Raw genomic sequence first — 26,402 nt, 5'->3', positions numbered from 1 at the left:
TACGCTATGGGAAGGGGGAAGCTCATATTTTTGTGAATGCAAACTCACATTTCTGCCTAATCATAAGCAGCCCACTCACTGTTAGAGACATATGTACTTAACCCCCAGCTTCAAAAGGTTAGAATATCCCTAGTGCAAAGCTGTACAATCTATATACCTGCACAGACTGCTTTCTAGATGCTTACCGAAACATAAGAAGCGTTGATGTAGTCGGAGCCCTCAACAGCCAATGCTGAGAGTCCAACTCTTGATCTCTCCACTAGAATAAAAAACAAACAATGTCACTTACTGTCACTCATAGATTACAGTGAGAATTGGCATTGGGGCAGACTGGCTCCCCCTGACAGGGCTCAGGTTCCGGAATTCTCATGGGAAAGGGAAACGCTGACAAACCAATGCTATGGAACCATCCATGGGTGCACTCGGATGTCTCATATAGCTAGTCCACTCCTGGTTAGACGGTGGAATAAACCCTGAAAATAGGGTTTACTGCAATTTGCAACACCTGACACGGGGGAGAGGGTGAGAAGAGAATCAAGGATTACTCAATTCAGATGTTTCCCTCTACACATGTACAGCATGCCTCCATTCTGCATGTACCTGCACTTTAATGAATCATGTTGCCATCTAAAAGTGCACCAGATTGAGAATTCTTAAAACTCTCATCTTAAATTACTCAGATTAGATGTTAATCTTAACTATCCAGGCGCAAATATTCTTATCCTAACTGTCCTGCTTCTCTCCAGTCAGTGGTTGAAGTAGGAACAACTTCCTGCTGCCAGTGTCACAGCCCACTCCATTAGAATCGAGGTTTCCAAGATTCAGACCCTTCCGCTGTCTCCAGTAAAAATTATTACATTTTAACAATGTGTAACGCTGAATAGCGAATTGGATGAATACTAAAGACCATGGTTTGAATCGTACTTGCCCATAAGTAACTTTTTACAAAAAACTTTGAAAACAAAGGGTAGGATTCCCACTCTGCCATTCAAAACTAGCTGAGTGGGTCTTGATAGATTTTACCTCAACCAACTAGTTCCTGATACTGTGTTACTGGGCTAATAATCCAGAGAACGTGAGTTCAAATCCTGCTGTGGCAATTTGAGAATTTGAATTCAGTTTTAAATAAGTCTGAAAATAAAAAGCTGGTTTCAGTAAAAGTGACCATGAAGCTGTTGAACTGTCGTAGAAACCCAGCTGGTTCACTAATGCGCTTTAGGGAAGGAAACCTGCCGCCCTTAGCTGGTCTGGCCTATATGTGACTCCAGTCGCACACCAACATTGTTGACTCTTAACTGCCCTCTGAAGTGACCTAACAAGTCACTCCGTTATATCAAACCGCTACTCAGCGTTTCAAGAAGGCAGCCCACCACCACCTTCTTAGAACAACTAGGGATGGGCACTAAATGCCAACGACACACCACATCCCAAGAATTAATTTAAAAAAAATTAAAGATGGGCAACCAATTTACATACTTCCACACTACCAATTTGTATTCTTCAATGTGTGTATTATTATTAATAATATTAATATTATGTAAGCAGAGGCCAATCAGACTTGAATAAAGCCAGCAGCTGCTCCAGCTAAAGGAAAGTCTTTGGAGGAGGAGTCAAACTCCTCCCTAGGAGGAGAAAGTAAGGGAAGAGTTTTCAGGTGACTCAGCTGGTTGCAGAGGGTGGTATATGGCAAAGGTATCTGCATTTAGAAGTTTTACCTTGTGACAAGTTGGCCTTCTAATCAGAGCTGCCAATGTTTACTTTTTGAACTGCTGGAATGCAGGCACCTTTTGAGATAAATCAGACATCCACAGCTGGTAGTATTAAGTATGAAAAACTAGTCTCAGTGCATTGCTTTTAGTGAGCCTATGGTGATGGGGAAGGTGTACTCGGAGGCAGTGGATAGATGCTAGACTGGAATTGACACAAAACTACAAACGAACAGTCATCATAACATAATATGCCCGTTTACTTTTGCAGGTGATACACGAGTATGTGGGCGAATATCCTGGTTACTCCTTTTAGCTACATTGTTAAACCTGGGGTCCAATCTGGGCCCTATTCTGGGCAATCTGGGCAAAAAGTAGGTAAATGTTCAATTTTCCCAGCACTGAATCATTTTTGGCATAACATTGACAAAACAAAGTAAGTTTTATTTAAAACAAAGAAAAACTTTAAGTGAGCTTTCTTATTAAAAATCAAACTACTTCAATAGCGTGATCTTCAAACCTACCAGGAATGATGGAGGAATTTCTGTTCTTGTCTCTATTGCACTGCTTCAGTGCTGCAGAGTAATCGCACTGCTTGGCATGAGGCTGGCTTATCAACTGTTGAGAGAAATAAAAGGAAACCCAAAGTTCAAACACACTGCACTCATAGTTAATGTCCTCGATATGGATCACTCAATATAAAATGGATTTGAATTTGAACTCCATTCTGTTTGAAAAGTGGAGTCTGATCCGGATTACTGACTCTCTGATCCCAGTTAATGATTCTCTGGCAATATTAAACTTTATTCTGGAAATTCAGACGTTTTTGCTTTTACCAATTTTCTACCCTCCTAAGGTGCTGACTCTCACTGGGGTATGTCCAAGTGCATCTGCAATGATTCTCCTCCACCGTGTTAAACAGGCCCCTCAACCATGTCTGTCACATTTCCTGCACTGCCACCTTCACCCCTTCTCCTCCCTCCCAGAACCATTACAGAGTTTCTCTTGTCTCCCCACTTCCAGCCTCCGCATTCGACGGATCATCCTCTGACATTTCCGCCAACTCCTGCGCGATGCCACCACCGAGCAGATCTTCCCCTCCTCTTTCAGCATTCCGAAGGGACTGTTCCCTCCCTGTCATCCCGGTCCACTCCTCCATCACCCCCAACACCTGCTCCCCTTCCCCTGGCACCTTCCCATGCAACACCTGCCCATTCATCTCCTGCCATACCACCTTACAGGGCTCCAAACACTCCTTCCAGGTGAGACAGCAATTTACTTGTATTTCTTCCAACTTAGTTTGCAGTATTAGCTGCTCATGATGCAATCTCCTGTACAATGGGGAAACCAGACTGTTTCAATGAAGCTCAACACAAGTTCCAGGAACAGCACTTCATCTTTCTACAAGGTACTTTACGTCCCTCTGGCCTCAACGTTGACTTTAATAACTTGAGACCTTAACCATAGCTCCCATTTACTCTTGGACAGCAGGTGCTAGTAATGTAGGATGAGCGTACCAGCGCTTCCAGTAATGGGGGAGGGTTTGAGCTGGTGCTTGGGATGGAGATCCCCAATCAGTACGTGGCCGGTGGGGTGGTCTTTACCCCTGGTGTCACCTGGTTTTTTATTCCCACCATATTCTTGGGTCACTGGAGCCTGTCCGTTTTGCCCAGTTTCCTGTGCTTCCCTCCCTCTCTGCTATTCTACTGTAACTGTTTACACCTCCTCTGGGTCTCGGAAACATCTATTACTTCTCTTATTATTGTCTCCTTTTGTTACAACATTATCACTTCTGTCATTTAATCATCTCGTGTCCGCTCTTTTTTTTTCTTCCTGCCCCCTTTTTCCTGGCTCTGTTCATCTGTAACATCTCTCAGTTCTGAGGAAAGGACATCAACCTGAAATGGTGACTGTACCTTTCTCTCTCCACAGCTGCCTGACCTGCTGAGTGTTTCCAGCATTTTCTGCTTTTATTTCAGATTTTCAGCATCTGCAGTATTTTGCTTTTTGCACATTCAACATTGTTTGTTATCTCTATTGGTCCCTCTCTATTACAAATGTGGTTTTGTTATCCTAAGATCCTGTCCAATTTACATGTGTAATTCAAGAGTTAGAATTTGCAACTGTTTCTGACCAAAGACCTTCTCTGATGGTTGGAGAAGCTCCACATGGGTTAATGATCAGAATACTGCATTCTGTCTTGTATTGATGAAATGGCCACTCAAACTACCAATTGCTATTTTGTCCGGGGAGGGGGCGGAGATGGCTTGTAACATCAATTAAGATTGTTGGTGACACTATCTCCGGCAACATCAGAAAATGAATTGTTGGGTCTTGGGACCTCTGGAGGCTGCAGGACACATTTGATAGCATAAGGTAACTCGGACAATACCAGCATTCTGCTCCCACTGAACTTCACACTAAAATGGGCAAAGTAAACATTTTTTTGAAAAATGGCATTTAATAGCCTCACCTTGAATTGCTTCTCTAGTTTTGTTTTCCCTGTAGGCCCAGGTGTCAGGAGAGCATTGACATAGGCATGTAAATGGCTGGCAGGAACTTCTGTATCCTTATTAAGGATGGCCTCCACTAGAGCATCGTGAATGAAGATGTACTGCTCCTATTGGGAAAACCATATTACATATGGAATTGAGTAATTGGTTCTATTGAACAGGTTGCAATCAGTGTTAGAGATGTTGGGTTAGACCATGTGCTGGAACAGACTAATAGTTAAGAAGCATTAGCACCACAGTTAAGGATTTTGGGATACACATATCATGTGCATTCCTTTTCCATAATGGAAGTTTACGATAGTTACAGCTTATAAATATTGAAGACAGAGCTTCACAGCTTTGAGTTCTCAACCAGTGGGCCACTGGCAATAAACAAGATAAATCTCCCTGGTTTTGTGCTCTAAAGTGCATCAGAGCTAAAAAGGATAGATCAGAGTACTTTCTAAATGGTGAAAAGCTCGAAACATTGGAGGTCCAAAGAGACTTAGGTCCATGTACATAGATCATTAAAATGTCAGGGACAGGTACAGAAAATAATCAAAAAGGCTAATGGAATGCTGGCCTTTATACCTAGAGGACTAGAATACAAGAGGGTAGAAGTGATGCTACAGCTATACAAAGCCCTGGTTAGACCACACCTGGAGTACTGAGTTCAGTTCTGGGCACCACACCTCAGGAAGGATATACTGGCCTTGGTGGAAGTGCAGCGTAGATTTATTAGAATGATACCATAGACTCCAAGGGTTAAGATATGAGGAAAGATTACACAAACTAGGGTTGTATTCCATGGAATTTAGAAGATTAAGGGGTGATTTGATTGAACTTTTCAAGTTATTAAGGGGAACTGATAGGGTAGATAGAGAGAAACTATATCTGTTGGTTGGGGAGTCTAGGACTAGGGGACAGAGCGTAAAAATTAGAGCCAGGACTTTCGGGAGTCAAGTTAGGAAACACTTCTACACGCAAAGGGTGTTGGAAGTTTGGAACTCTCTTCTCCAAACGACAGTTGATGCTAGCTCAATTCTTAATTTTAAATCTGACATTGATAGATTTTTGTTAACCAAAGGTATTAAGGTGGGTATATGGAGTTAGGTCACAGATCTCACTATGATCTCATTGAATGGCAGAACAGGCTTGAGGGGCTAAATGGCCTACTCCTGTTCCTATGTTCCTAGTAGTTTACCTGATATAGCTGGTATATTTTCATACAAATAGCCGTTGCCTCCCTCCCACCATATTTATTATTTCTCCTTTACTCCAGCCTCCATATTTGTTCATCTCCTGAACCCATCTCCCATATAAACTAGCTTTCATCTTTGGATGATGCTTCCCTGGTGTTGACCAGTGTCCTTTAATTCTCTGGTCACACTTGTAGTTTTTGGTTGCTTGTTTCATTGCAAAGACGAACTTGTGAGGCTGAGCTCATGATTTGCTATTGCTGTTCCAATTCCAAGATGCTCATGAATTTTACAGCCTTAACACTTTATTTTGAAAATGATTTTCAGTTAATCACTCAGCTTATTTCTGTGTTTGCTATTTAGTGGATCCACGAACTAGAATTTTAAAGAAAACGTACTTTCTCGTAATAACTAAGCTATAACTAGTGATCAGTTCTATAAGTTTTTAATTCTAGTCTTCTATTTAGCTTTTGGAATAAATTTAGTTATACTTTTAGTTTAGTCTTTATTTCCCACATTTGTCATGCTGGTTTCGAAAAACTTTAGCCAAATTTGAATTTCTACTTTCCATATTCTTTTCGGGAATTAAAAAAAAATGTTCTTCCGTAACTCACAAGGCAACAAGAAATGAGAAATAATAATTTATTTGTCTGTTTCAATTTTCAACATCTGCTGCAAAAGTTATGGACTTCACCCAAGAAATTCAATTTGTCATCTCAGTTCAATCTTAATATTTAAGATTTAGATCCAATTTCAATTGAATTGACTATACAATTTATATGTGACTATTCTAACTCATTTTAGTCAATAGCTTATGATGTGTTTTTCTGGTATTGTGGGGATAATAAGGAATGATACAAGTCTTTGATCCCATCATTTTGAAATCTGTTTTTTTTCCTCCAGTTTTATACAATGCACTCTAATTTTATCTCACATATCACTCTTGTACATCTAACATCTCTTCATGTATAATAACAGTTTTTTCCTTTCTAAAGTTCAGAAGACATTTGTTTCCTCATGGAAGGGAGTAAAATTGTTCTCCAAAAATTCATGCCAACCAAGTATTTTTTCTAACAAAGAAAATAAGGTGTCTGCAAGAACTAAGACTCCTTCCACCCCTTGCAGCTTTCCTTACCTCCGTCTGCACTAAATAGTTCCTTTGTGTTCTGATGTATTTGAGAAATCCCAGCACATTGACAGTGCCTTTGTGCTTGATCTGTTGTAACATGCTGTCTATTACGATATACGTGCCTGTTCTTCCAACACCAGCACTGCAAGAGAAATGACGTGGAATATTACAAAACTGATCAATTGGGAAACTGTTCAATTCTTCACTGTGACCATATCTATCTGCATAGGCGTCTATAGTAGTGAACATAGGTAGCATTTTTTTTTATATAATTGGAATTCCTAAGTCCAATTATTCAGGTCTTGATCAAAAGGTATAGATGTTCAGTTTCAACCCAAGCTTTTCTGCATTAATGTAGCAAAGAACTTCAGAATGCTTTAAGGATGCAGTATTAAAATGAAAGGAAGAATGCTGCAAAATACACTGTACTGGATCATTTTGCATTTTACGCTGGCAATGCCAGTATAGATTACATCTGGTTTCAGATCACTTGCTGCCTCCCCCTCCATTGTCACCAGCAGACATTTATCACTTCACTCACTTCCTCCAAACAAAAGGTGTCGCTATGGGAACCCGTATGGGTCTCAGCTATGACTGCCTTTTTGTGGGATACATGGAACATTCCTTGTTCCAGTCCTACTCAGGTCCCCTCCATCACCTCTTTTTCCGGTACATTGATGACTGTATTGGTGCCGTTTCCTGCTCTCGCCCCGAACTGGAAAATTTCATTAACTTTGCTTCCAATTTCCACCCTGCCCTCAGCTTCACAAGGTCCAACTCCGACTCTTCCCTTTCCCTCCTCGATTTCTCTATTTCCATTTCTGGGGATAGGCTGTCAACCAATATCTATTATAAGCCCACCGACTCCCACAGCTACCTTGATTGCACTTCCTCCCACCCTACTTCCTGTAAGGAATTTATTCCCTTCTCCCAGTTTCTCTGTCTCCGTCGCATCCGTTCTGACGATACCACCTTCCGCACCAGTGCTTCCGATATTTCTTCCTTTTTCCTCAACTGAGGATTCCCCTCCACTGTAGTTGACAGGGCCCTCGACCATGTTGGTCCTATTTCCCACACTTCTACCCTCACCCCATCCCTTCCCTCCCAGAACTATGATAGGGTCCCCCTTGTCCTCATCTTCCACCCCACCAGCCTCCACATTCAACGTATCATCCTCCGCCATTTCCGCCACCTCCAGTGCAATCCCACCACCAAACACATCTTCCCCTCCCTTCCCCTTTCAGCATTCCGAAGGGACCGCTCCCTCTGCGACACCCTGGTCCACTCTTCCAACAACCCAACACCTGTTCTCCTCCCCACGGCACCTTCCCGGGAGCATGGGAGATGCAACACCTACCCCTTCACCTCCTCCCTTCACACCGTCCAGGGCCCTAAACACTCCTTCCAGGTGAAACAGTGATTTACTTGTACTTCTTTCAATTTAGTATACTGTATTCACTGCAAACAATGTGGTCTCCTCTACACTGGGGAGACCAAACACAGATTGAGTGATCGCTTTGCTGAACACCTCTGTTCAGTCTGCAAGTGTGACCTTGAGCTTTCGGTCGCTTGCCATTTTAATTCCCCATCCCACTCCCACTCTGACCTCGGCCTCTTATACTGTTCCAATGAGGCTCAATACAAGCTCGAGGAACAGCACCTCATCTTTCAACTAGGCTCTTTACAACCTTTTGAACTCAACATTGATTTCAATAACTTCAGACTGTAACCACTGCTCCCATTTTCTTGGGCTGGTAGTGGTTCTGATGTTGCCATTTACAGCTCCTCTAGACCCATCTTTTGTTTTTTTACTTGTCCCATTATCACCCTCCTTGCCTTGCGCCATCATCCTTTTTGTCATTTAATCACTCCTGCCCTCTACCCCATCACAGACCATCCCTTTTGTTCTTTCCTCCCATTCCCTACTCTCACTCCCACCCCCCCCACCTTTTCCGTGGCTCTGTACTTGCTTAAAAACTGTTAAATCATTACTTCTTCCAGTTCTGACGAAAGGTCATCAACCTGAAACGTCAACTCTGTTTCTTTCTCTACAAATCCTGCCTGACCTGCTGAGTATTTCCAGCATTTTCTATTTTTATTTGAGATATTGGTGTTGTCCTGTTAGACTTATTGGCCTAAATTTTCCAACTGTAAAAATGACAGTAACCCACTAAAATGAATGGGTTATGAACGGGAAACCTAGGCCCACATTCATTACGTATCTGTAAAATTCATACTGTATACAATTTTATAATGGATATCTCAACACAAATGTTGAATCCAGTATAAACAAACACTGCAGGGTCAAAAATCTGCCATTCTTCTGGTGCATTCCCATCACAACTCCAGATGTGAGTGCACTGGAGGGGTCCCAGCCTTAAATGGGAGATTCCCTGGGCCTTGTAAGGGGTGAAGCCTCTGCCTGCTCCTTACAAGACCAGTGACATAGGAGATCACATGTTTTTCCCTCATTATTAGCATCCAATGCCTGTATCATGCAATCCAAGGTATAGAGTAAAACTCATATATGTCTGCCTTTATCTCCAATGGTGAACCTTTACCAGAATTTCTGAAGACCACAGACCACTGGACTAGTGTCATATTTCCCTATCCCACATCAGTCATCTTCGTCATACTTCCGAGCAAGATTTCCAGTTATTAGGCAGCTATGTGATCTGGACCTCAACCTGCTGCAAACAGCGCTGAGCCTGTCAACTCATTGTACATGCGATGAGAGTGCTTGATAGCTGATAGCAAACACAGGGTAAGATGCGTTGTTCACCTTCTGCACTATTCAGTCTGCCACCAGTTCAAAGCTAAAAACATTTAAACACCTTCACGCTGCTCCAAACTAAAATGTTTCCACAGTGAATAAAGTCATGTACCTGCAATGAACTACGACAGGTCCCATAAGATTGGTCTTAGCAGCTGCTGAGTGTCGTATAAATGTTAACACAGGAAGAGCATACTCTGGAACACCCATATCTGGCCATTGAGTGTAATGATACTGGGTCACTGTATGATCATTTTGCCTTCCTTTCTGTGATCCCTGTAGTGTATCAGAAAACATAATTTAGGCAGCAGTCCTATTTTTCTATTTTCCTTTTAAAACAGAAAATGCAGAATCAGTCCATTCATGCATACCTTCATTTTTAGCATTTGCAAATTTGTTAATGTATAACTAAAAAATAAATAAAGCACTTGATAAATTGTTATACAATTTTTATATTATCAAGTTCTCCTCTTCCCGTCCATCAAATAAAATCCTCTCCTCTGCAGGTGCCAACTCTTTTGTTCCACAAGTATCCTTAGGTACATCACCAAAGTGTGAGCTTTGGAGAACGTTACAGCTGAGTCTCATCGTTGGCCCCCTACACCCTGCCCTTTGCAGTAGAGCTTGAGCACAGAGGTTGGGAAAGACAGAGAGTGAACCTCTAACGGAGTGAAATGCCAACAGACTTTCAACTGGGAAGTTGTTGAGTGTGGGAATTAGGTGCAGAGGGGGAAGGAGGTGCTAGGTGATTTAAACCAAAGAACTATAGACTAAGACTTATTGGAGAATAAAGGGAGCCCCACGAGGAATCAAAACAAGACAAGGAGGAGCACCGAGGGTAAGTCAGTAAGTATTTAGTTCATCGGTTAGTGTTTTTAGTATTTAGTGGTTATTGGGGATAAAAGGAGCGGGAGCAGAGGCCTGAGAGCAGAATGACCGGGCCCAGCGACCGAGAGCAGAGCGGGGACATAATGCTGAGACCAACTCAAACACAGGCAGAAGTTTGAAAGAGTGACTTCAGAAGACAGCAAGCTGGTGAATATTTTTTGCTTTCTAAGCTAGGGGAGCAGTTTAAACTAGGAGCCTATAACTTGCTAATACTTTATTAAATTAATAACTTAAACTAGATAAATTAATTTTAAAAATAACTAAAAATAAACCAAGTGAATGAATTACATAAAAATTTTAAGTATATAAATAAAACAAGATTGGAGATGGCAGTGCAGATGGTGTGTCGTAACTGCAGCATATGGGAGTTTGTGGAGAGCAGTGTGATCCCCGGCAACCACATCTGCAGTAAGTGTCTGCAACTCGAGGAACTTCGGCTCAGAGTGGTTGAGCTGGAGTCTGAGGTGCAAACATTGTGATGCATCCGGGAGGGGCAGAGTTACCTGGACACTTTGAGCCAAGAGGCAGTCACACCCCTTAGATTAGGTAGTGGTTTAGATTTGGTTAGTGGTTAGGGACAGGAGGATGTGACTGCGGGTCAGACAGGTAAGGAGACCCCAGATGCAATGGCGAAGGAGCCTCAGCCTTTGCCCTTGTCCAACAGGTACGAGGTATTTGCTACCTGTGTGGATGAGACCAAAGACTGCAGGGAGAATGGGCAAATAGATCACGGCACAGTGGTACAGGAGGCCATTCAAGTTGGGGGGGAGGCGAAAAGGAATGTGGTAGTGTTAGGGGATACTATAGTCAGGGGGATAGATACTTTTCTCTGCAGTCATAACCGAGAGTCCCGAAGGCAGTGTTGCCTGCCCAGTGTCAGGGTTAAGAACTTGATTGAGGAGGGGGAGGATCCATTTGTCATGGTCAACGTAGGAAGCAACGACATAGGTAGAATTAGGAATGAGATTCTGCTGAGGGAGTTTGGGGAGCTAGGGTCCAAATTAAAAAACAGAACCTAATGGTAATAATCTCTGGACTACTACCTGAGCCGTGTGCAAATTGGCATAGGGACAGACAGATTAGAGGGTTAAATGCGTGGCTGAAAGAGTGGTGTGGAAAGCAGGGGTTTCAATTCATGGGGCACTGGCACAAATTCTGGGGAAAGAGAGAGCTGTTCCATTGGGATAGGCTCCACTTAAACCGGGCTGGGACCAGTGCCCTGGTGAATCGAATAACTAGGGCGGTAGATAGGACTTTAAACTAATAAGAGGCGGGGGAGGTGGGGGGCAGGGGCGGAGGGTTCAGGTAATGATAAATTTAAAAGTCTAAAGAGAAAAGTCAAGGCTATAGAGCAGAGTAGCGATTTGGGTAAAAACAAGCAGCGTGTGTCAGGAAGGGACAGAGAGTTTAACAAAGGTAATAGGGCATTAGTGATTAAGGTCACATCAGGGAAAAATAGTAAAATTTAAAATTAAAGGCACTATATCTGAATGCATGAAGCATTCATAACAAGATTACACAATACTAGATCGAAAATAGCCTGTTCCCTAGTTGGTTCCTTGACATAATGTTCTAGAAAACTGTCTCAAAAGCATTCAATGAACTCGTCCTCCAAGCTACTTTAATTAATGGCACAAATAGAGATAGATGGGTTTGATCTAGTAGCCATTACTGAGAAGTGATTGCAGGGTGACCAAGGTTGGGAACTAAATATTCCGGGGTACTTGACTTTTAGAAAAGACAGACAAAATGGAAAAGGAAGTGGGGGGGGGGGGGGTGGGTAGGGTAGCCCTGATAATAAAGGATGAGATAAAGGCAGTAGTGAGAAAGGATCTTAGCTCAGAAAATCAGGATGTAGAATCAGTATGGGTGGAGCTAAGAAATAACAAGGGGCAGAAAACTCTGGTGGGAGTAGTTTATAGGCCCCCAAAAAGTAGTTGTAGTTTTGGACAGAGTATAAATCAGGAAATTAGAGGAGTATGTAACAAGGGTAATGCAATAATCATGGGGGACTTTAATCTTCATATAGACTGGGCAAACCAAATTGGCAAAAGTAGTTTGGAGGACGAGTTCATGGAATGCTTTCGAGACAGTTTTCTAGAACATTATGTCAAGGAACCAACTAAAGAACAGGCTATTTTATATCAGTATTGTGTAATGAGACAGGGTTAATTAGTAATCTTATAGTTAAGGATCCTCTGAGGCAGAGTGGTCATAATAAGATAGAATTTCATATTGAGTTCGAGAGTGATGTAGTTAAGTCCAAAACGAGGGCTTTAAATTTAAACAAAGCCAATTACGTAGGAATGAGGGGCAAGTTGGCTAAAGTAGATTGGGAAATTAGATTAAAACATATGATGGTAGATAAGCATGACAAACATTTAAAGAAATAATTCATAATTCTCAACGAAAATACATTCCCTTGAGGAATAAAAACTCCACAGGAAAAATGATCTAACCGTGGCTAACTGGAGAAGTTAAGGATAGTATTAAATTAAAATTAGAGGCTTACAATGTTGCCAAAAAGAGTGGTAAACCTGAGGATTGAGAGAGTTTTAGAAATCAGCAAAGGATGACCAAAAAATTCATAAAAAGGGAGAAAATTGAATATGAGAGTAAACTAGCAAGAAATATAAAAACAGATTGTAAGAGCTTCTACAAGTATATAAAAAGGAAAAGATTAGCTAAAGTAAATGTGGGTCCCTTAGAGGCAGAGACAGGAGAAATTAGAAAAATACCGTAAATAGTGGGAAACCAAGGGTCTAATGAGATTGAGGAACTTAAAGTAATTAAGATTAGGAAAGAAAAAGTACTGAACAAATGAATGGGACTAAAAGCTGACAAATCCCCTGGACCTGATGGCCTACATCCTAGGGTTTTAAAAGACGTGGCTGCAGAGATAGTGGATGCATTGGTTTTAATCTTCCAGAATTCCCTAGATTTTACAAAGGTCCCCGGGGATTGGAAGGTAGCTAATGTAACCCCACTATTCAAGAAAGGAGGGAGAGAGAAAACAGGGAACTATAGACCAGTTAGCCTGACATCAGTCGTCAGGAAAATGCTAGAATCTATTATTAGGGACATAGTAACAGGGTACTTAGAAAATCATAATATGATTAGGCAGAGTCAACATGATTTTATGAAAGGGAAATTGTGTTTGACAAATCTATTAGAGTTTTTTTGAGGGTGTAACTAGCAGGGTCGATAAGAGGGAACCAGTGGATGTAGTATATTGAGATTTTCAAAAGGCATTCGATAACGTGCCACACAAGAGGTTGCTCACAAGATTAGGGCTCATGGGATTGGGATAATATATTAGCATGGATTGAGGATTGGTTAACAGACAAAAAACAGAGTGTAGGAATAAATGGGTCATTTTTGGGTTGGCGGGTTGTAACTAGTGGGGTGCTGCAAGGATCGGTGCTTGGGCCTCAGCTATTTACAATTTATATCAATGACTTAGATGAGGGGACCGACTGTAATGCATCCAAGTTTGCTGATGATACAAAGCTAGGTGGGAAAGTAAGCTGTGAGGAGGACGCAAAGAAGGTTCAAAGGGATACAGACAGGTTAAGTGAGTGGGCGAGAAGGTGGCTGATGGAGTATAATGTGGGGAAATGTGAAATTATCCACTTTGATAGGAAGAATAGAAAAGCGAAATATTTTTTTAAAAGGTGAGAGACTAAGAAATGTTGGTAGTCAAAGGGATTTGGGTGTCCTTGTACACGAATCACAGAAAGTTAACATGCAGGTACAGCAAACAATTAAGAAGGCAAATGGTATGTTAGCCTTTATTGCATGGGGGTTGGAGTATAAGAGTAAGGAGGTCTTGCTGCAATTATATAGGATTCTGGTGAGACCACACCTGGAGTACTGTGTACAGTTTTGGTCTCCTTACCTAAGGAAGGATATACTTGCCTTAGAGATGGTGCAACAAAGGTTCACTAGATTGATTCATGGAATGAGAGAGTTGTCCTATGAGGAGAGATTCAGTAGAATGGGCCTATATTCTCTGAGTTTAGAAGAATGAGAGGTGATCTCATTGAAATGTATAAAATTCTTAGAGGGCTTGAAAGGTTAGATGCTGAGAGGTTGTTTCCCCTGGGTGGAGAGTGTAGAACTAGGGGTCATAGTCTCAGGATAAGGGTTCGGCCATTTAGCACTGAGATGAAGAAATTTTTTTCACTCAGAGGGTCGTGAATCTTTGGAATTCTCTACCCCAGAGGGCTGTGGATGCTCAGTCGTTGAGTATATTCAAGACTGAGATCAATAGATTTTTGGACACTAAGGGAATGAAGGGATATGGGATAGGGCGGGAAAGTGGAGCTGAGGTAGAAGATCAGCCATTGAATGGTGAAGCAGGCTTGAGGGGCCGTATGGCCTACTCTTGGTCCTATTTTTTACATTTTTATGTTCTTAGAGTCAGTAGTTTGCAAGCAGAAACTCCGACTTTCTTTTTCTCCCTCCCCCTTCCCTGTCTGCTTGGGGGCTCTGAGGTCAGCCACCACTACTTCAGCTGGGATTGGTTAATTCAGCAGAATGAAGCGACCAAACTTGGACCTTCTTGTCTGTAGAGCTCTCCGGCAGTGAATTTACACAGACAGCCAATAATGGAAGCCCTGGTTGAATACCAAGTAACAAGTGGGTTTAAATGAAGTCAGAGAAAACTAAAAATATTATTGGAATTAACTTTGCATGTAAGCAGCACTTTTACAAATTTACATTTATATATACATGTACATACAATGTATAAATGCTGTACTATATCAAATGTTTCACCTCACCCTCCACCTCCCCTTTTAACACCAATCTTTAACAAAAAAATTCCTATTTTTTCCTGAATTGGAAATCAAAAAGTTTGGTTAAACTTGCTTGACAACAATGAACAAAATTGTTCTGCTAACTGCAGGCAACTACCGTCTTCATTTGTTTATGGTGCGTATAAGCAGGGACATCAGCCCTGTGTGATTAAACACTAGGTACATTGGAGCAATGTGGGCAGTAGCAGTCTGAAGATAAGTGTGAATTACTTTTCAATCTTCATGCAATGACAGCTCCCTGCCCCTTCCAACTGCTGGTTAAATATCCTGAAATGTTCAGCTTTTTGTTGAAAATCCCCCAAATACTTCATTGAGCAATTATCTACACATAGAAAGGAGCAAGCTAGTACAGAGCCCTGCTCCGAATCCATCAGTTCCCCCTCCCTCCCCAACTTGTGCAGGCAGGGTAAGAGAACCAAGTAAAAGTACAAAATGATACAAACTAATTTGCAACACAGGGCAAAATTAGATCCATATATTTAATTTTAATTCAAAAAGTTATGGGAATTTTTGCCCCTTAAACAGGTTGATTTTTTTTGTATTTTCATACTGGCGCATCCACATACAAACCTTCTTAAACTTTGTGTTGCGAATGGAAAACTGTCTAACGGTGTAATAAGACGACACTTTAGTGCTCTTCAGTGAGACGAGAATGTTTCCATATTCTTCGCTATTTTCTGACGGCCAGTACTGATCACATTTCCTCTAAACAAAAATAAAAATTCAAGTCAAAGAAAGTTTGTGCGCTCTCAATCCAGGAACTTTTTTTGGCATTCTTACACAGGATGGCTCATAATCGTACTGATTCAGCGGAGCTAACTCTTTCAGGTTAGGGTAGAGTGCAGGCATCTCTCCACGGTGACCTGACTGTGCTGACATGACTTGGGAGAACTTCATGTTAGCAGTTGGGTGCTCAGAATGGAAAGCATTCCATCGTCCAGCGTAAACATCTATTGCCTTGAACACACTAAAACTGAATGTCAAGAAAAGAAACTTGGCAACTTTCATTCAACTTCCATATTGCACCAAGAAGTGTAGAATTGGGCTCTATTTTCACAGTGATAAGTGGGAACTGTGCTCACTCCCTGTTTAAGAAATTAAGGGCCCGATATTAGGAAGGAAGTGGATTGCCAGTGGGGGGGTCGACTGGGCACGTGGGTAACCCGCCCAGTAAAATCGATGGGTTCCCCACGCGATTGTAAGTAAATTGAAGCCACTTACCCTGGCTTACGGGACTCGCGCTGGAAAGCTGTGCAGCATGCGGACTGCACATCCGCATCATAGGCTGTCAGCTGGAGGAGCCCTATTTATAGGGGCAGTCCTCCACTGACTGATGCTGCAGAAAGGAGCCAAAATTACAGCATGGAGCAGCCCAGGGGGAAGGCTGCTCCCAGGTTTAATGATGCCTCACTCCAGGTCTTATTGGATGGGATGAGGAGGAGGACAGAGATCTTCTCCCCGGTGGATGGGAGGAAGTGGCCTGCCTCTGCCACCACGAAGGCCTGGCTAGAGGTGGCAGAGGAGGTCACCTGCACCACCAACATATCACGCACCTGCATACAGTGCAGGAGGCGCTTCAATGACCTAAGTAGGTCAGCCGAAGTGAGTACACTTACTCATTCCCCTACACTCTGTCTGCCACATCACAGCCCCCACCCCACATCTCCTTCTGCACTGCCAACACTACTGTATCACATCACCCCTCACACCCATTCAAAGCTCATCCTCATCTTAACTGCATTTACCCACCTCGCCAATACTCATCCCACCGCGACCACTCAACCCAATCCTCATACAAGCTCATGGCTCTATCTCATACTCACCCTCTCATGCATCTCTTTCACAGTCAGCATCACCCAACCTGCCACTACCTGTGCTGCAGCCACAGGGCATGCATCACATATATGTAGTAGGAAGCATAAGGCAAACGTGTCGTGAGCATGAAGGGGATGCACAAGGGTGTTTGAGGGTTTGTCATGGTTGTTACTTATATTTGATTTCTGATCAACTCACATTACATATTATATTGTCACCACTACTGCCACATCTTGGCCATTCTTGACTGGCTTGTGCAATAATGCCCTTTCATGAGGTTCTCCATGAACACCCATGATGCCACCCATTGGGTCACCCTACAGTGGGTGTATGTGTCGTTGCACGACTACTTTATGTAGGTGCCTGTTGCGCAGCACTGTGTTGTGTAGCTCCACGTGGCGGAGGTGGACGGCGTGTCTGGCGAGGCTGGTGATGTTGCTCGCCCTCCACTGGAGTGATGAATGCAGCAACGGACCCCCCCCCCCCAACAATCCTGACGGTGTGAGTGTGAGGGGGTCCACAAAGTAGGTAAGTGTGTTTGGACAGCAGAGTTTAGAGTATGATTTAATAATTTGGAGTGTGGAGACAACGGTGTGACAGGCAAAACTTTGTCTGAGGTGACAGAGTGCCCTGCTGCAATGAATGAGGATTTACCCCGCACCTGTTAAATGGTCCTTTACAGCTGCCACTGGCTGCTGGTTGCAACACATCTGTTTAAACAGGGAGTGTTTCCCCCAGCATGGGAGACACGCTCTGGGTAGTCCAAAATCCGAATCCTCCTAAAATCTCCAACTAATAAGGTCTGTAAACGACGTCAAGTACCCAGATAATGATCTTAAGTGGGATCCCGCCGGCTTTGATTGCTGTTGGGAGTCCCGCATGTGGGGCTGCGATTCACACCATTGGGGAACCCGGAAGTGGGTGGGTTGGAGCTGGGCTCCGGGAATCCCCAATTTTAGGAGCCCCCCTGACACGAATGCACCCACTTGGCTATCTGAAAATTGACCCCTAAGTCTCAAATGTTTTGCAAAAAGGCTTGGTTAATTACTGATAACCTCATTCTAAAGAAAGGAGCAGCAATGTCCCCACTTTTTCATACCAAAGCCAACCAGACATTGGTAAGGTCAGCTATATTATTCCCAGTCCCACCGAGATTTGTGCGCAAGAGTTCTCATTGAAATCTCAAACTCACCCTTCCTTTTTCCACCAGATTGGTGATCATAACAATAACTCCCACATTGTGCTCCCATATCATCCGCCAGAAATCTTCAGATGTAGATTTAAGTGGCCCTTGAGCTGCTATGTAGGCTTTCTGCCTGTCGTAACCCTGTTGAATATAGTTAACAAACATGCTGTATTATCTTCCTGTTTCTTTTATTATTTAGCACACACATCAGTTAAAAGATACTCAAAAGAAAGGATCCATAGCACATTAATAGGCATTTTGGGAGAATCTAGGAAGATCACCCACATCATTTAGAGGTAAGGTTACACAAACATACATTTACAAAAATGCAGGAAAAGCCAGGAAGAAGAAAAGATACTTCAGCCTTTCATCCCCCTGGTATGTAACTCTTCCATGGTACCGTCCAACTGCATCTTGAACAGCTCCAATGTTTTTGCCTTTACTCCTCAACCTGGCAGACCATTCCAAACAATCTCCGAGTAAAGAGGTTCATCCTGATAGCCACTTTAAATGTACTTTTCATTCTTTTACACATAAGTACCACATAATAGATTTGTTAACAAAATTAAAGCCTGTGGGATTAAAGGGACAGTAGCAGTGGATACAAAATTGGCTAGGGGACAGAAAGCAGAGAATAGTGTTGAACGGTTGTTTTTCAGACTGGACGGAAGTATGCAGTGGCATTCCCCAGGGGTCAGTATTAGGACCGCTGCTCTTCTTGATATATATTAATGACCTGGACTTAGGTATAGAGGGTATAATTTCAAAGTTTGCAGATGACACAAAACTCACAAATGTAGTAAACAATGTGGAGGACAGTTACAGACTTCAGGAGGACATTGACAGACTGGTGAAATGGGCAGAGACGTGGCAGATGAAATTTAACACAGAGATGTGTGAAGCGATGCATTTTGGTAGGAAGATTGAGGAGAGGCAATATAAACTAAATGGTACAATTTTAAAATGGGTGCAGGAACAGAGAGTCCTGTGGGGGCACATACACAAATCTTTGAAGGTGGCAGGACAATTTGAGAAGGCTGTTAAAAAAGCATATGGGATCCTGAGCTTTATTAATAGAAGCATATAGAGAACAAAAGCAAGGAAGTTATGCTAAACCTTTATAAAACACTGGTTAGGCCTCAGCTGGAGTATTGTGTTCAATTCTGGGCACCACACTTTAGGAAGGATGTCAAGGCCTTGGAGAGTGTGCAGAAGAGATTTACTAGAATGGTACCATGGATGAGGGACTTCAGTTTTGTGGAGAGACTGGAGACGCTGGGGTTGTGCTTTTTAGGACAGAGAAGGTTAAGGGGAGATTTGATAGAGGTGTTCAAGATCATGAATGGTTTTGATAGAGTAAATAAGGAGGATCTATTTCCAGTGGCAGATGGGTCAGTAACCAGAGGACACAGATTTAAGGCGACATGAGGAAACATTTTTTTATGCAGCGAGTTGTTATGATCTGGAATGCACTGCCTGAAAGGGTGGTGGAAGTAGATTCAATAATAACTTTCAAAAGGGAATTGGATAAATACTTGAAGGGAAAAAATTTACAGGGCTATGGAGAAAGAGCAGGGGAGTGGGACTAATTGGACAGCTCTTTCAAAGAGCCGGCACAGGCATGATGGTCTGAATGGCCTCCTCCTGTGGCTCTTTGAAAGAGCTATCCAATTAATTATACTATAATACTATGATATGATTTCCACTCATGGTCCACTAGTCCCATTTCCTGGCTCAATTTGAAGTAATAAAGTCATTTCAGGTTTAATGTTCCTCATTCTTAATTATCGTTCATGTAAAATGACTAAACCACACAATGCAATGGTTAAGGTCACTGGGAATGCCTGTCCCTTGCTTCTGTGACTCTCCATTCCTGTATGAAATTCCTCTACCTCTCACCATCACCATGTGAAACCCATCTTCAATTCTCATTAACCAAGAAGGTTAGGTAACATAAGGACCATGCTGAATTTTAAAATGGATGTGGAGCTACAAGACTGGCCTCCATAACCTGGGAGAATACTGATCTGTGCATGCACACTGATAGCTCTCTCAGCATCTGACAACGGGGAGAGGAGGAAGTTGCAGGGTCCACAATAGCAATTGTGGATTGGAATGTCTCCTCACGGGTACAAGAAATAAAAATACACCAATATTGTAACTTTTTTCACCATTCAAAGTGAGTGAGCAATTTAAATTTTACTCTACAGTTAATGGGGGTGATTTTAAACCCCAAGAATGGATGGGTTGGGGGCAGGTGGGAGTTGAAAATATTTGTTTTTTGGGTCGCGACCGCAACCCGGCTTTATTTCTGGGTTTAATGTCGGGGCATAAAAGTACAGGCTTCCCACTGGGAATGCAAAGTCCGAAAATTTTGCGGTGGCAACCCAAAAAAACAATTATTTTCAACTCCCACCTGCCCCCCAACCCACACATTCTTGGGGTTTAAATCATCCCCAATGTGTCTTGTATAAGAAACCACAACCAGTAAAACTGTATATTCTTCCAAATCAAAGTTTCAGAAATTAATTTTACTGTGATTTTTGGGCAAGGAATGCTAAACCCTGACACCCTCATCTTCAATCTTAATCCACACAAAAAGACATCATCAGGTGCTCAAAAAGAGTTTGAATGCTCTAGTGTGTGAATTCAGCGGTGGTAGTTCTAACTCCGTATCATTAAAGATTTTCCAATGCATCTGTAGAGAGTGAGAATGTGTTCATAGTGGAAAAAGCATGCTGATTGGCTTAAATTTCACATTCACTAAAAAGCAACCAATCCAAACATCACACATTGCATTTAATTATCTCTCAAAAATGCCAATTCACAAAGAAGAAGCCAATCACTTCCTTGATATTTTTTTCCAAAGTTTTTCCTACAGCCATATTGGCTTTCCCTATCCTACTACACACTACTTAAAACAGTGTGTAGTGGGAACTGCCACTAGTTCTTACCACTCGTGTAGTAGGATGAAAAAACAGTTGAAGAAAACCAACAATTCTGAAAAGAAAACCCCAAACACTTACCCATCCCATCTTCTAGCACTTCCAACAATGTTCCCTTGCACAGGCCTCCCCTTCTTTGGGGGCCATTGGCTTGCCACCTGTCTGCTCTCAGACCTGCCCTCCTTTAGCTAGGCCTCATGTTACATTTTCTGTGGTTCTGTGCATTGGGCAATCAGAACTCAGAGCTCACTGAAGCTTTTTTGTCCATCACTGATGCTCTTTTGTCCCTCAAAGGCCCCTCATTGAAATTCTTTGGCCCCTCAGAGGCCCCTGATTGAAACTCTTTTGCCCCTCAGAAGCCCCTCACTGAAACTCTTCGGCCCCTCAGAGACCACTCACTGAAACTCTTTTGCCCCTCAGAGACATGTGTACACGTAATGTCATCCCGATTTTCTGCACACTCAGGATCTCTGGGAGGGTATAGACTACGATTAATCAGTGAAATTAATCAGGTGCGGGGCAGAGAAATCTCTTAGTAAAACCATTCCTAGCATTTGGGATACCAATAATATTGGAAAACTGCAATTCCAGGAATTTCCTAAGGGATTCTACCAATCGGCCACTGCATTTTGGCAGAAACCCCGGATGAATTGCGTAAATGGTGCTTCCGTCAATCTTCAGCTGAAGTTATGGTGGCCAATCGGGAGAATGCCCATGCTGAGGAAAATCCTGGCGAAAATTCTTATCCAAGTGAGGGAAGGGTGGATAAATAAAGATGTACTTCAGGATTAGTGTAGCGTTTATGATGAAGGAAAGCCAAATGGCAATGCAGAGTAAATAAAGATGATGGGGCAGAACTTGCTCCTGAAATAATGGAGGAGCTCAACAGCACTCTCAGTTTTTTATGGCAAATTGAAGGAGCAAGTTGCCACATTTGCACTGGGCAGTAAAATGCAGAAGTCGTGAACCTGCTCCGATCAGTTCGCTGGCGATTTGACAGCTGAGAATTAAAAGGCCATCGCATGCTACAATCATAGAAATCACTGAAAAATCGCAAATACGCTCATCCGCCCAGCTGGAACATGACTAATTACGCTACGAACAGGTACACTTGAAAATACCAGGTCTAAATTAAGTTTTAAAAGCGCGATAACTCTTTATGACTGCCAAACAACCAAAAATTAAATTATAAAAATGTGGAGTCTCATATTACTCCTTATTTTAATCGTTTTTGGTCATTAAAATAAATGTTTAAATTTAAAAATTTTGTTTTTTACTTTTCCCTTCTGTCTCTTTAATTTAATTTAATTAATTCTCTGGCTTTTTATATAAAAAAAATTTATGTTTACAATGACTTCCTGAATACTAATTTTAGATTAATGAAGTCTGCTTGCCTGCTTGTGAACGTGACTTCTCTTGCTGACAGATTTTCTGGGCATGCCTTCTATTCTCACAGACATTTTCATGTGAATCAACCTACACTGTTCAGAGGCTGGGTTGATTGTGAACAATTCTTTAAAAGTTCAAAATCACACAAACCGTCGCCACAGAGCCCGCAGTAAGTAAATTTGTAAATTTATTTCACAGGAGCTGCAGCAATTGTTGCGACGCTGCTCTGCGCATGTTCTGCCCCAATGAATGCGGGACCGGTCACAGTGACATTAATGCACCAGCGCTCTCTGATTTGACTGTTCTATTTCTCACTCAGGATACCTGTGAGCAATGCCGTGCTACTGGTATAGCAACATTTTATGCATTTTTCTAATAGAAATTGCAATGTTATAAGACAAGGCAGCACATTTAAGCACTGAATAATATATAACCAAAGACTTTTAAAGCAAAAACTTGTAAGATTTGGGCTATTTCCAGAGAAATTCTATGAATCGTAAATCATTGATAATAAACCATACTTTCAAAACCACTCCCTCCCCCCAGAATGTGAAACAAGATTCCGTAACTTACTTACATCAACATAGTTGGCATTAATGTAATCGCTGTGCTTGGAGTCCTTTTCCGTAAGTGGGGACAGTTTAACTCTACTGTGGTCAACTGGAACAAATCAAAAACTTCTTTTATTTTTTCGGAACAAAGCAAGACTGTAATTTTTACAGTTAATACAGGATAGAAACAAACAGAAATCCATCCACGACCCCAGAACGCAGTCTGATCAAAATGCAGGAGAGTAAACACAACTGTTATATTCCCCTTTGTGTGCTAAGGTGTACAGAGCATTATCACTTTGTTTTGCTTCTTTAAGGTAACTGCTTTAAATCAAAGCACATTAGAGGGATAAATGTCCCAGGTTTGGCAACTAGTTTCTTATTCTGGCAGACATCCAGGCCCTAAAAGGGCGTATGATTCATGTGTTCTAGTGTAATGTCCCATTGCGAAAGACTATGAACAAAAAAACAGAAAGTCTGGCTATTTCATCCAAAGGGACTGCTACAAGTCAAGATTGTAAGAGACTGCTTTCTACCACCCTGTGGTTTAAATGCAGCAGATTCCGTGTAATGGGAACCAGCACATTGCACTGAACAGCCTCCATTAAAAAGGGGCCTCTCTCTTAGCTACAGAATTTGCTTGGTCCACAGGAGAACACGGGAAACGAGAATAACAGAAGAAATTGACAGAAGAGAACAAAAGAATACTATTATCCAGTACACTGGTGTGAACGTCAGCTGAAGCCAAAATTGGGATTGGTTGTGATGGTCTCCATGGTAGAACAGCCACCTGAGACGCACTCTCTGCTTGCACAAGATGTATGGCACCAGAAAGCAGCTGGCACCCATACAGCCTCACCTCAGTGTGATTCATGGCCTTTTGTGAAAGAAAGAGAAAAAGGGAGAGAACTGAGCAAAAAATCCAAAACCATTAAAACTTTTCACCTCTGCATTCTTCTGCATGATTAAACCAAATCCTTTCAGGAATTTCCCATTTTTCTCTTCATTGTGTTGCAAAGAGTCAGAAAGAAGATGGTTAGAGTTGTGTATTGTTCGGTGTTGTGAAGAAGGAGCCATTCACCTAACCCCCAAGCCAAATTATCCAGGCCTCAATTTTAGGATGGTCGAGCGGGTGCGTTCGTGACGGTCGGGGGGGGGGGGGGGGCTCCTAAAATTGGGGATTCCCGGAGCGGATCCGGAGCCCGGCTCCAACCCGCCCACTTCCGGGTTCTCAAATGACGCGATTCAGCACGTGCGCAGCCCTCGCATGCGGGACTCCCACCAGCTTGATCCCACTTAAGATCATTATCTGGGTACTTGAGGTCGTCTAAAGACCTCATTAGTTGGAGATTTTAGGAGGGTTCGGATTTTGGACTACCCAGAGCGTGTTTCCCATGCTGGGGGAAACACTCCCTGTTTAAACAGATGTGTTGCAGCCAGCAGCCAGTGGCAGCTGTAAAGGTCCATTTAACAGGTGCGGGGTAAACCCTCATTCATTGCAGCAGGGCACTCTGTCACCTCAGACAAAGTTTTGCCTGTCACACCGTTGTCTCCACACTCCAAATTATTAAATCATGTCCTAAACTCTGCTGTCCAAACACACTTACCTACTTTGTGGACCCCCTCACACTCACACCGTCAGGATTGTTGGGGGGGGGGGGTCCATTGCTGAATTCATCACTCCATTGGAGGACGAGCAACATCACCAGCCTCGCCAGGCACGCCGTCCACCTCCGCCACGTGGAGCTACACAACACAGTGCTGCGCAACAGGCACCTGCACAAAGTAGTCGTGCAACTACACATACACCCACTGTAGGGTGACCCAATGGGTGGCATCATGGGTGTTCATGGAGAACCTCATGAAAGGGCATTATTGCACAAGCCAGTCAAGAATGGCCAAGACGTGGCAGTAGTGATGACAATATAATATGTAATGTGAGTTGATCAGAAATCAAATATAAGTAAAAACCATTACAAACTCTCAAACACCCTTGTGCATCCCCTTCATGCTCACGACACATTTGCCTTATGCTTCCTACTACATATATGTGATGCATGCCCTGTGGCTGCAGCACACGTAGTGGCAGGTTGGGTGAGGCTGACCGTGAAAGAGATGCATGAGAGGGTGGGAATGAGATAGAGCCATGAGATTGTATGAAGATTGGGTTGAGTGGTAGTGGTGGGATGAGTACTGGCGAGGTGAGTAAGTGCAGTTAAGATGAGGATGAGCTTTGAGTGGGTGTGAGGAGTGATGTGATAGACTAATGTTGGCAGTGCAGAAGGAGATGTGGGGTGGGGGTGGTGATGTGGCAGACAGAGTGTAGGGGAATGAGTAAGTGTACTCACTTCGGCTGACCTACTTAGGTCATTGAAGTGCCTCCTGCACTCTATGCAGGTGCGCGATATGTTGGTGGTGCTGGTGATCTCCTCTGCCATCTCGAGCCAGGCCTTTGTGGTGGCAGAGGCAGGCCACTTCCTCCCATCTGCCGGGTGGAAGATCTCCCTCCTCTTTCTCCTCCTCCTCCTCCTCCTCCTCCTCCTCCTCCTCCTCACCCCATCCAGTAAGACCTGGAGTGAGGCATCATTAAACCTGGGAGCAGCCTTCCCCGTGGGCTGCTCCATACTGTAATTTTGCCTATTTTCTGCAGCATCAGTCAGTGGAGGACTGTCCCTTTAAATAGGGCTCCTCCAGCTGACAGCCTATGATGCGGATGTGCAGTCCGCCCGCTACGCAGCTTTCCAGCTCGAAACCCGGAAGCCAAGGTAAATGTCTTCAATTTACTTACGACCACGTGCTAAACCCACCGATTTCACTGGCTGCGTTACCCTGCTGCCAACCCGCTTCCCTCCTAATATCGGGCCCTAAGAGTCAGTGAATAGATTACTCTGTTTATTGTGACCAGGTTGCGTCCTTTTCTTTAAGTCTGTTTAAGTATTTCATCTGGATAAAAATTACATGAAAAAAAAGTTTTGGTATCATCAAGTTCTCATTAAGTTGGTCATACTATGTTGAAACAAGATGATCCCAATTAATTAACGAGAACCCAGGGATAGAGTAAAGTAATCCAAATGGCTTACAAGCAACTATATTTATATAGCGATTCTTGTTCTTATTGTCTGGATGGTTGGAGCTGTCTGATGTGATGCCTAAATCAACGGTGCATCCTTGGACTTCCTGTAAAAGACAAAAATACGTATTATTAGATCGTGGAATAAAATTCCACGTAGTTACAGTGAGGCCCACTAAAGTCTCAATGAAAGAATATCAAATCCTGCTGCATTTTCCCTCCCCTGTTCCTGAGAGTATTCACTCCTGCTAGGGCATGTTTCCATGGTGTCGGCGGCCTTCCGATTTTATTCAAGTGGTTAAAGCTCAAGTGTGGATTTTTACAGTGAGCATTAGGAAATCGATTGTGGAGGCATCACAGGTGAGTTTGCTCTAATCCTCACTCAACTATGGTTGCCAACCCTCCAGGATTGTCCTAGAGTCTCCAGCAATTAAAGATT

At 42.8% G+C, this 26,402-nt stretch overlaps 1 protein-coding gene across 1 annotated transcript in view; it reads right to left on the bottom strand.

Moving 5' to 3' along the window:
- The window catches only part of LOC137334809 (receptor-type tyrosine-protein phosphatase zeta-like), a 256,238-nt gene that overhangs the window by 19,012 nt on the left and 210,824 nt on the right, over window positions 1-26,402 (bottom strand). The window contains exons 17-25 of the mRNA XM_067999798.1: window positions 25,974-26,070; window positions 22,920-23,002; window positions 18,015-18,149; window positions 15,578-15,712; window positions 9,412-9,575; window positions 6,533-6,668; window positions 4,180-4,326; window positions 2,231-2,324; window positions 186-259 (exon numbers count right to left, since the gene is read on the bottom strand). Coding sequence (XP_067855899.1) covers window positions 186-259; window positions 2,231-2,324; window positions 4,180-4,326; window positions 6,533-6,668; window positions 9,412-9,575; window positions 15,578-15,712; window positions 18,015-18,149; window positions 22,920-23,002; window positions 25,974-26,070 — 1,065 coding nt within the window. The remainder of the gene's footprint in view (window positions 1-185; window positions 260-2,230; window positions 2,325-4,179; window positions 4,327-6,532; window positions 6,669-9,411; window positions 9,576-15,577; window positions 15,713-18,014; window positions 18,150-22,919; window positions 23,003-25,973; window positions 26,071-26,402) is intronic.

The sequence above is a fragment of the Heptranchias perlo genome, chromosome 18, assembly GCF_035084215.1.
Source record: "Heptranchias perlo isolate sHepPer1 chromosome 18, sHepPer1.hap1, whole genome shotgun sequence".
NCBI classification, from domain to species: Eukaryota; Metazoa; Chordata; class Chondrichthyes; order Hexanchiformes; family Hexanchidae; genus Heptranchias; species Heptranchias perlo.
The sequence above is the reverse complement of the archived record's forward strand: the minus strand, read 5'-3'. Positions and strand labels throughout refer to the sequence as shown.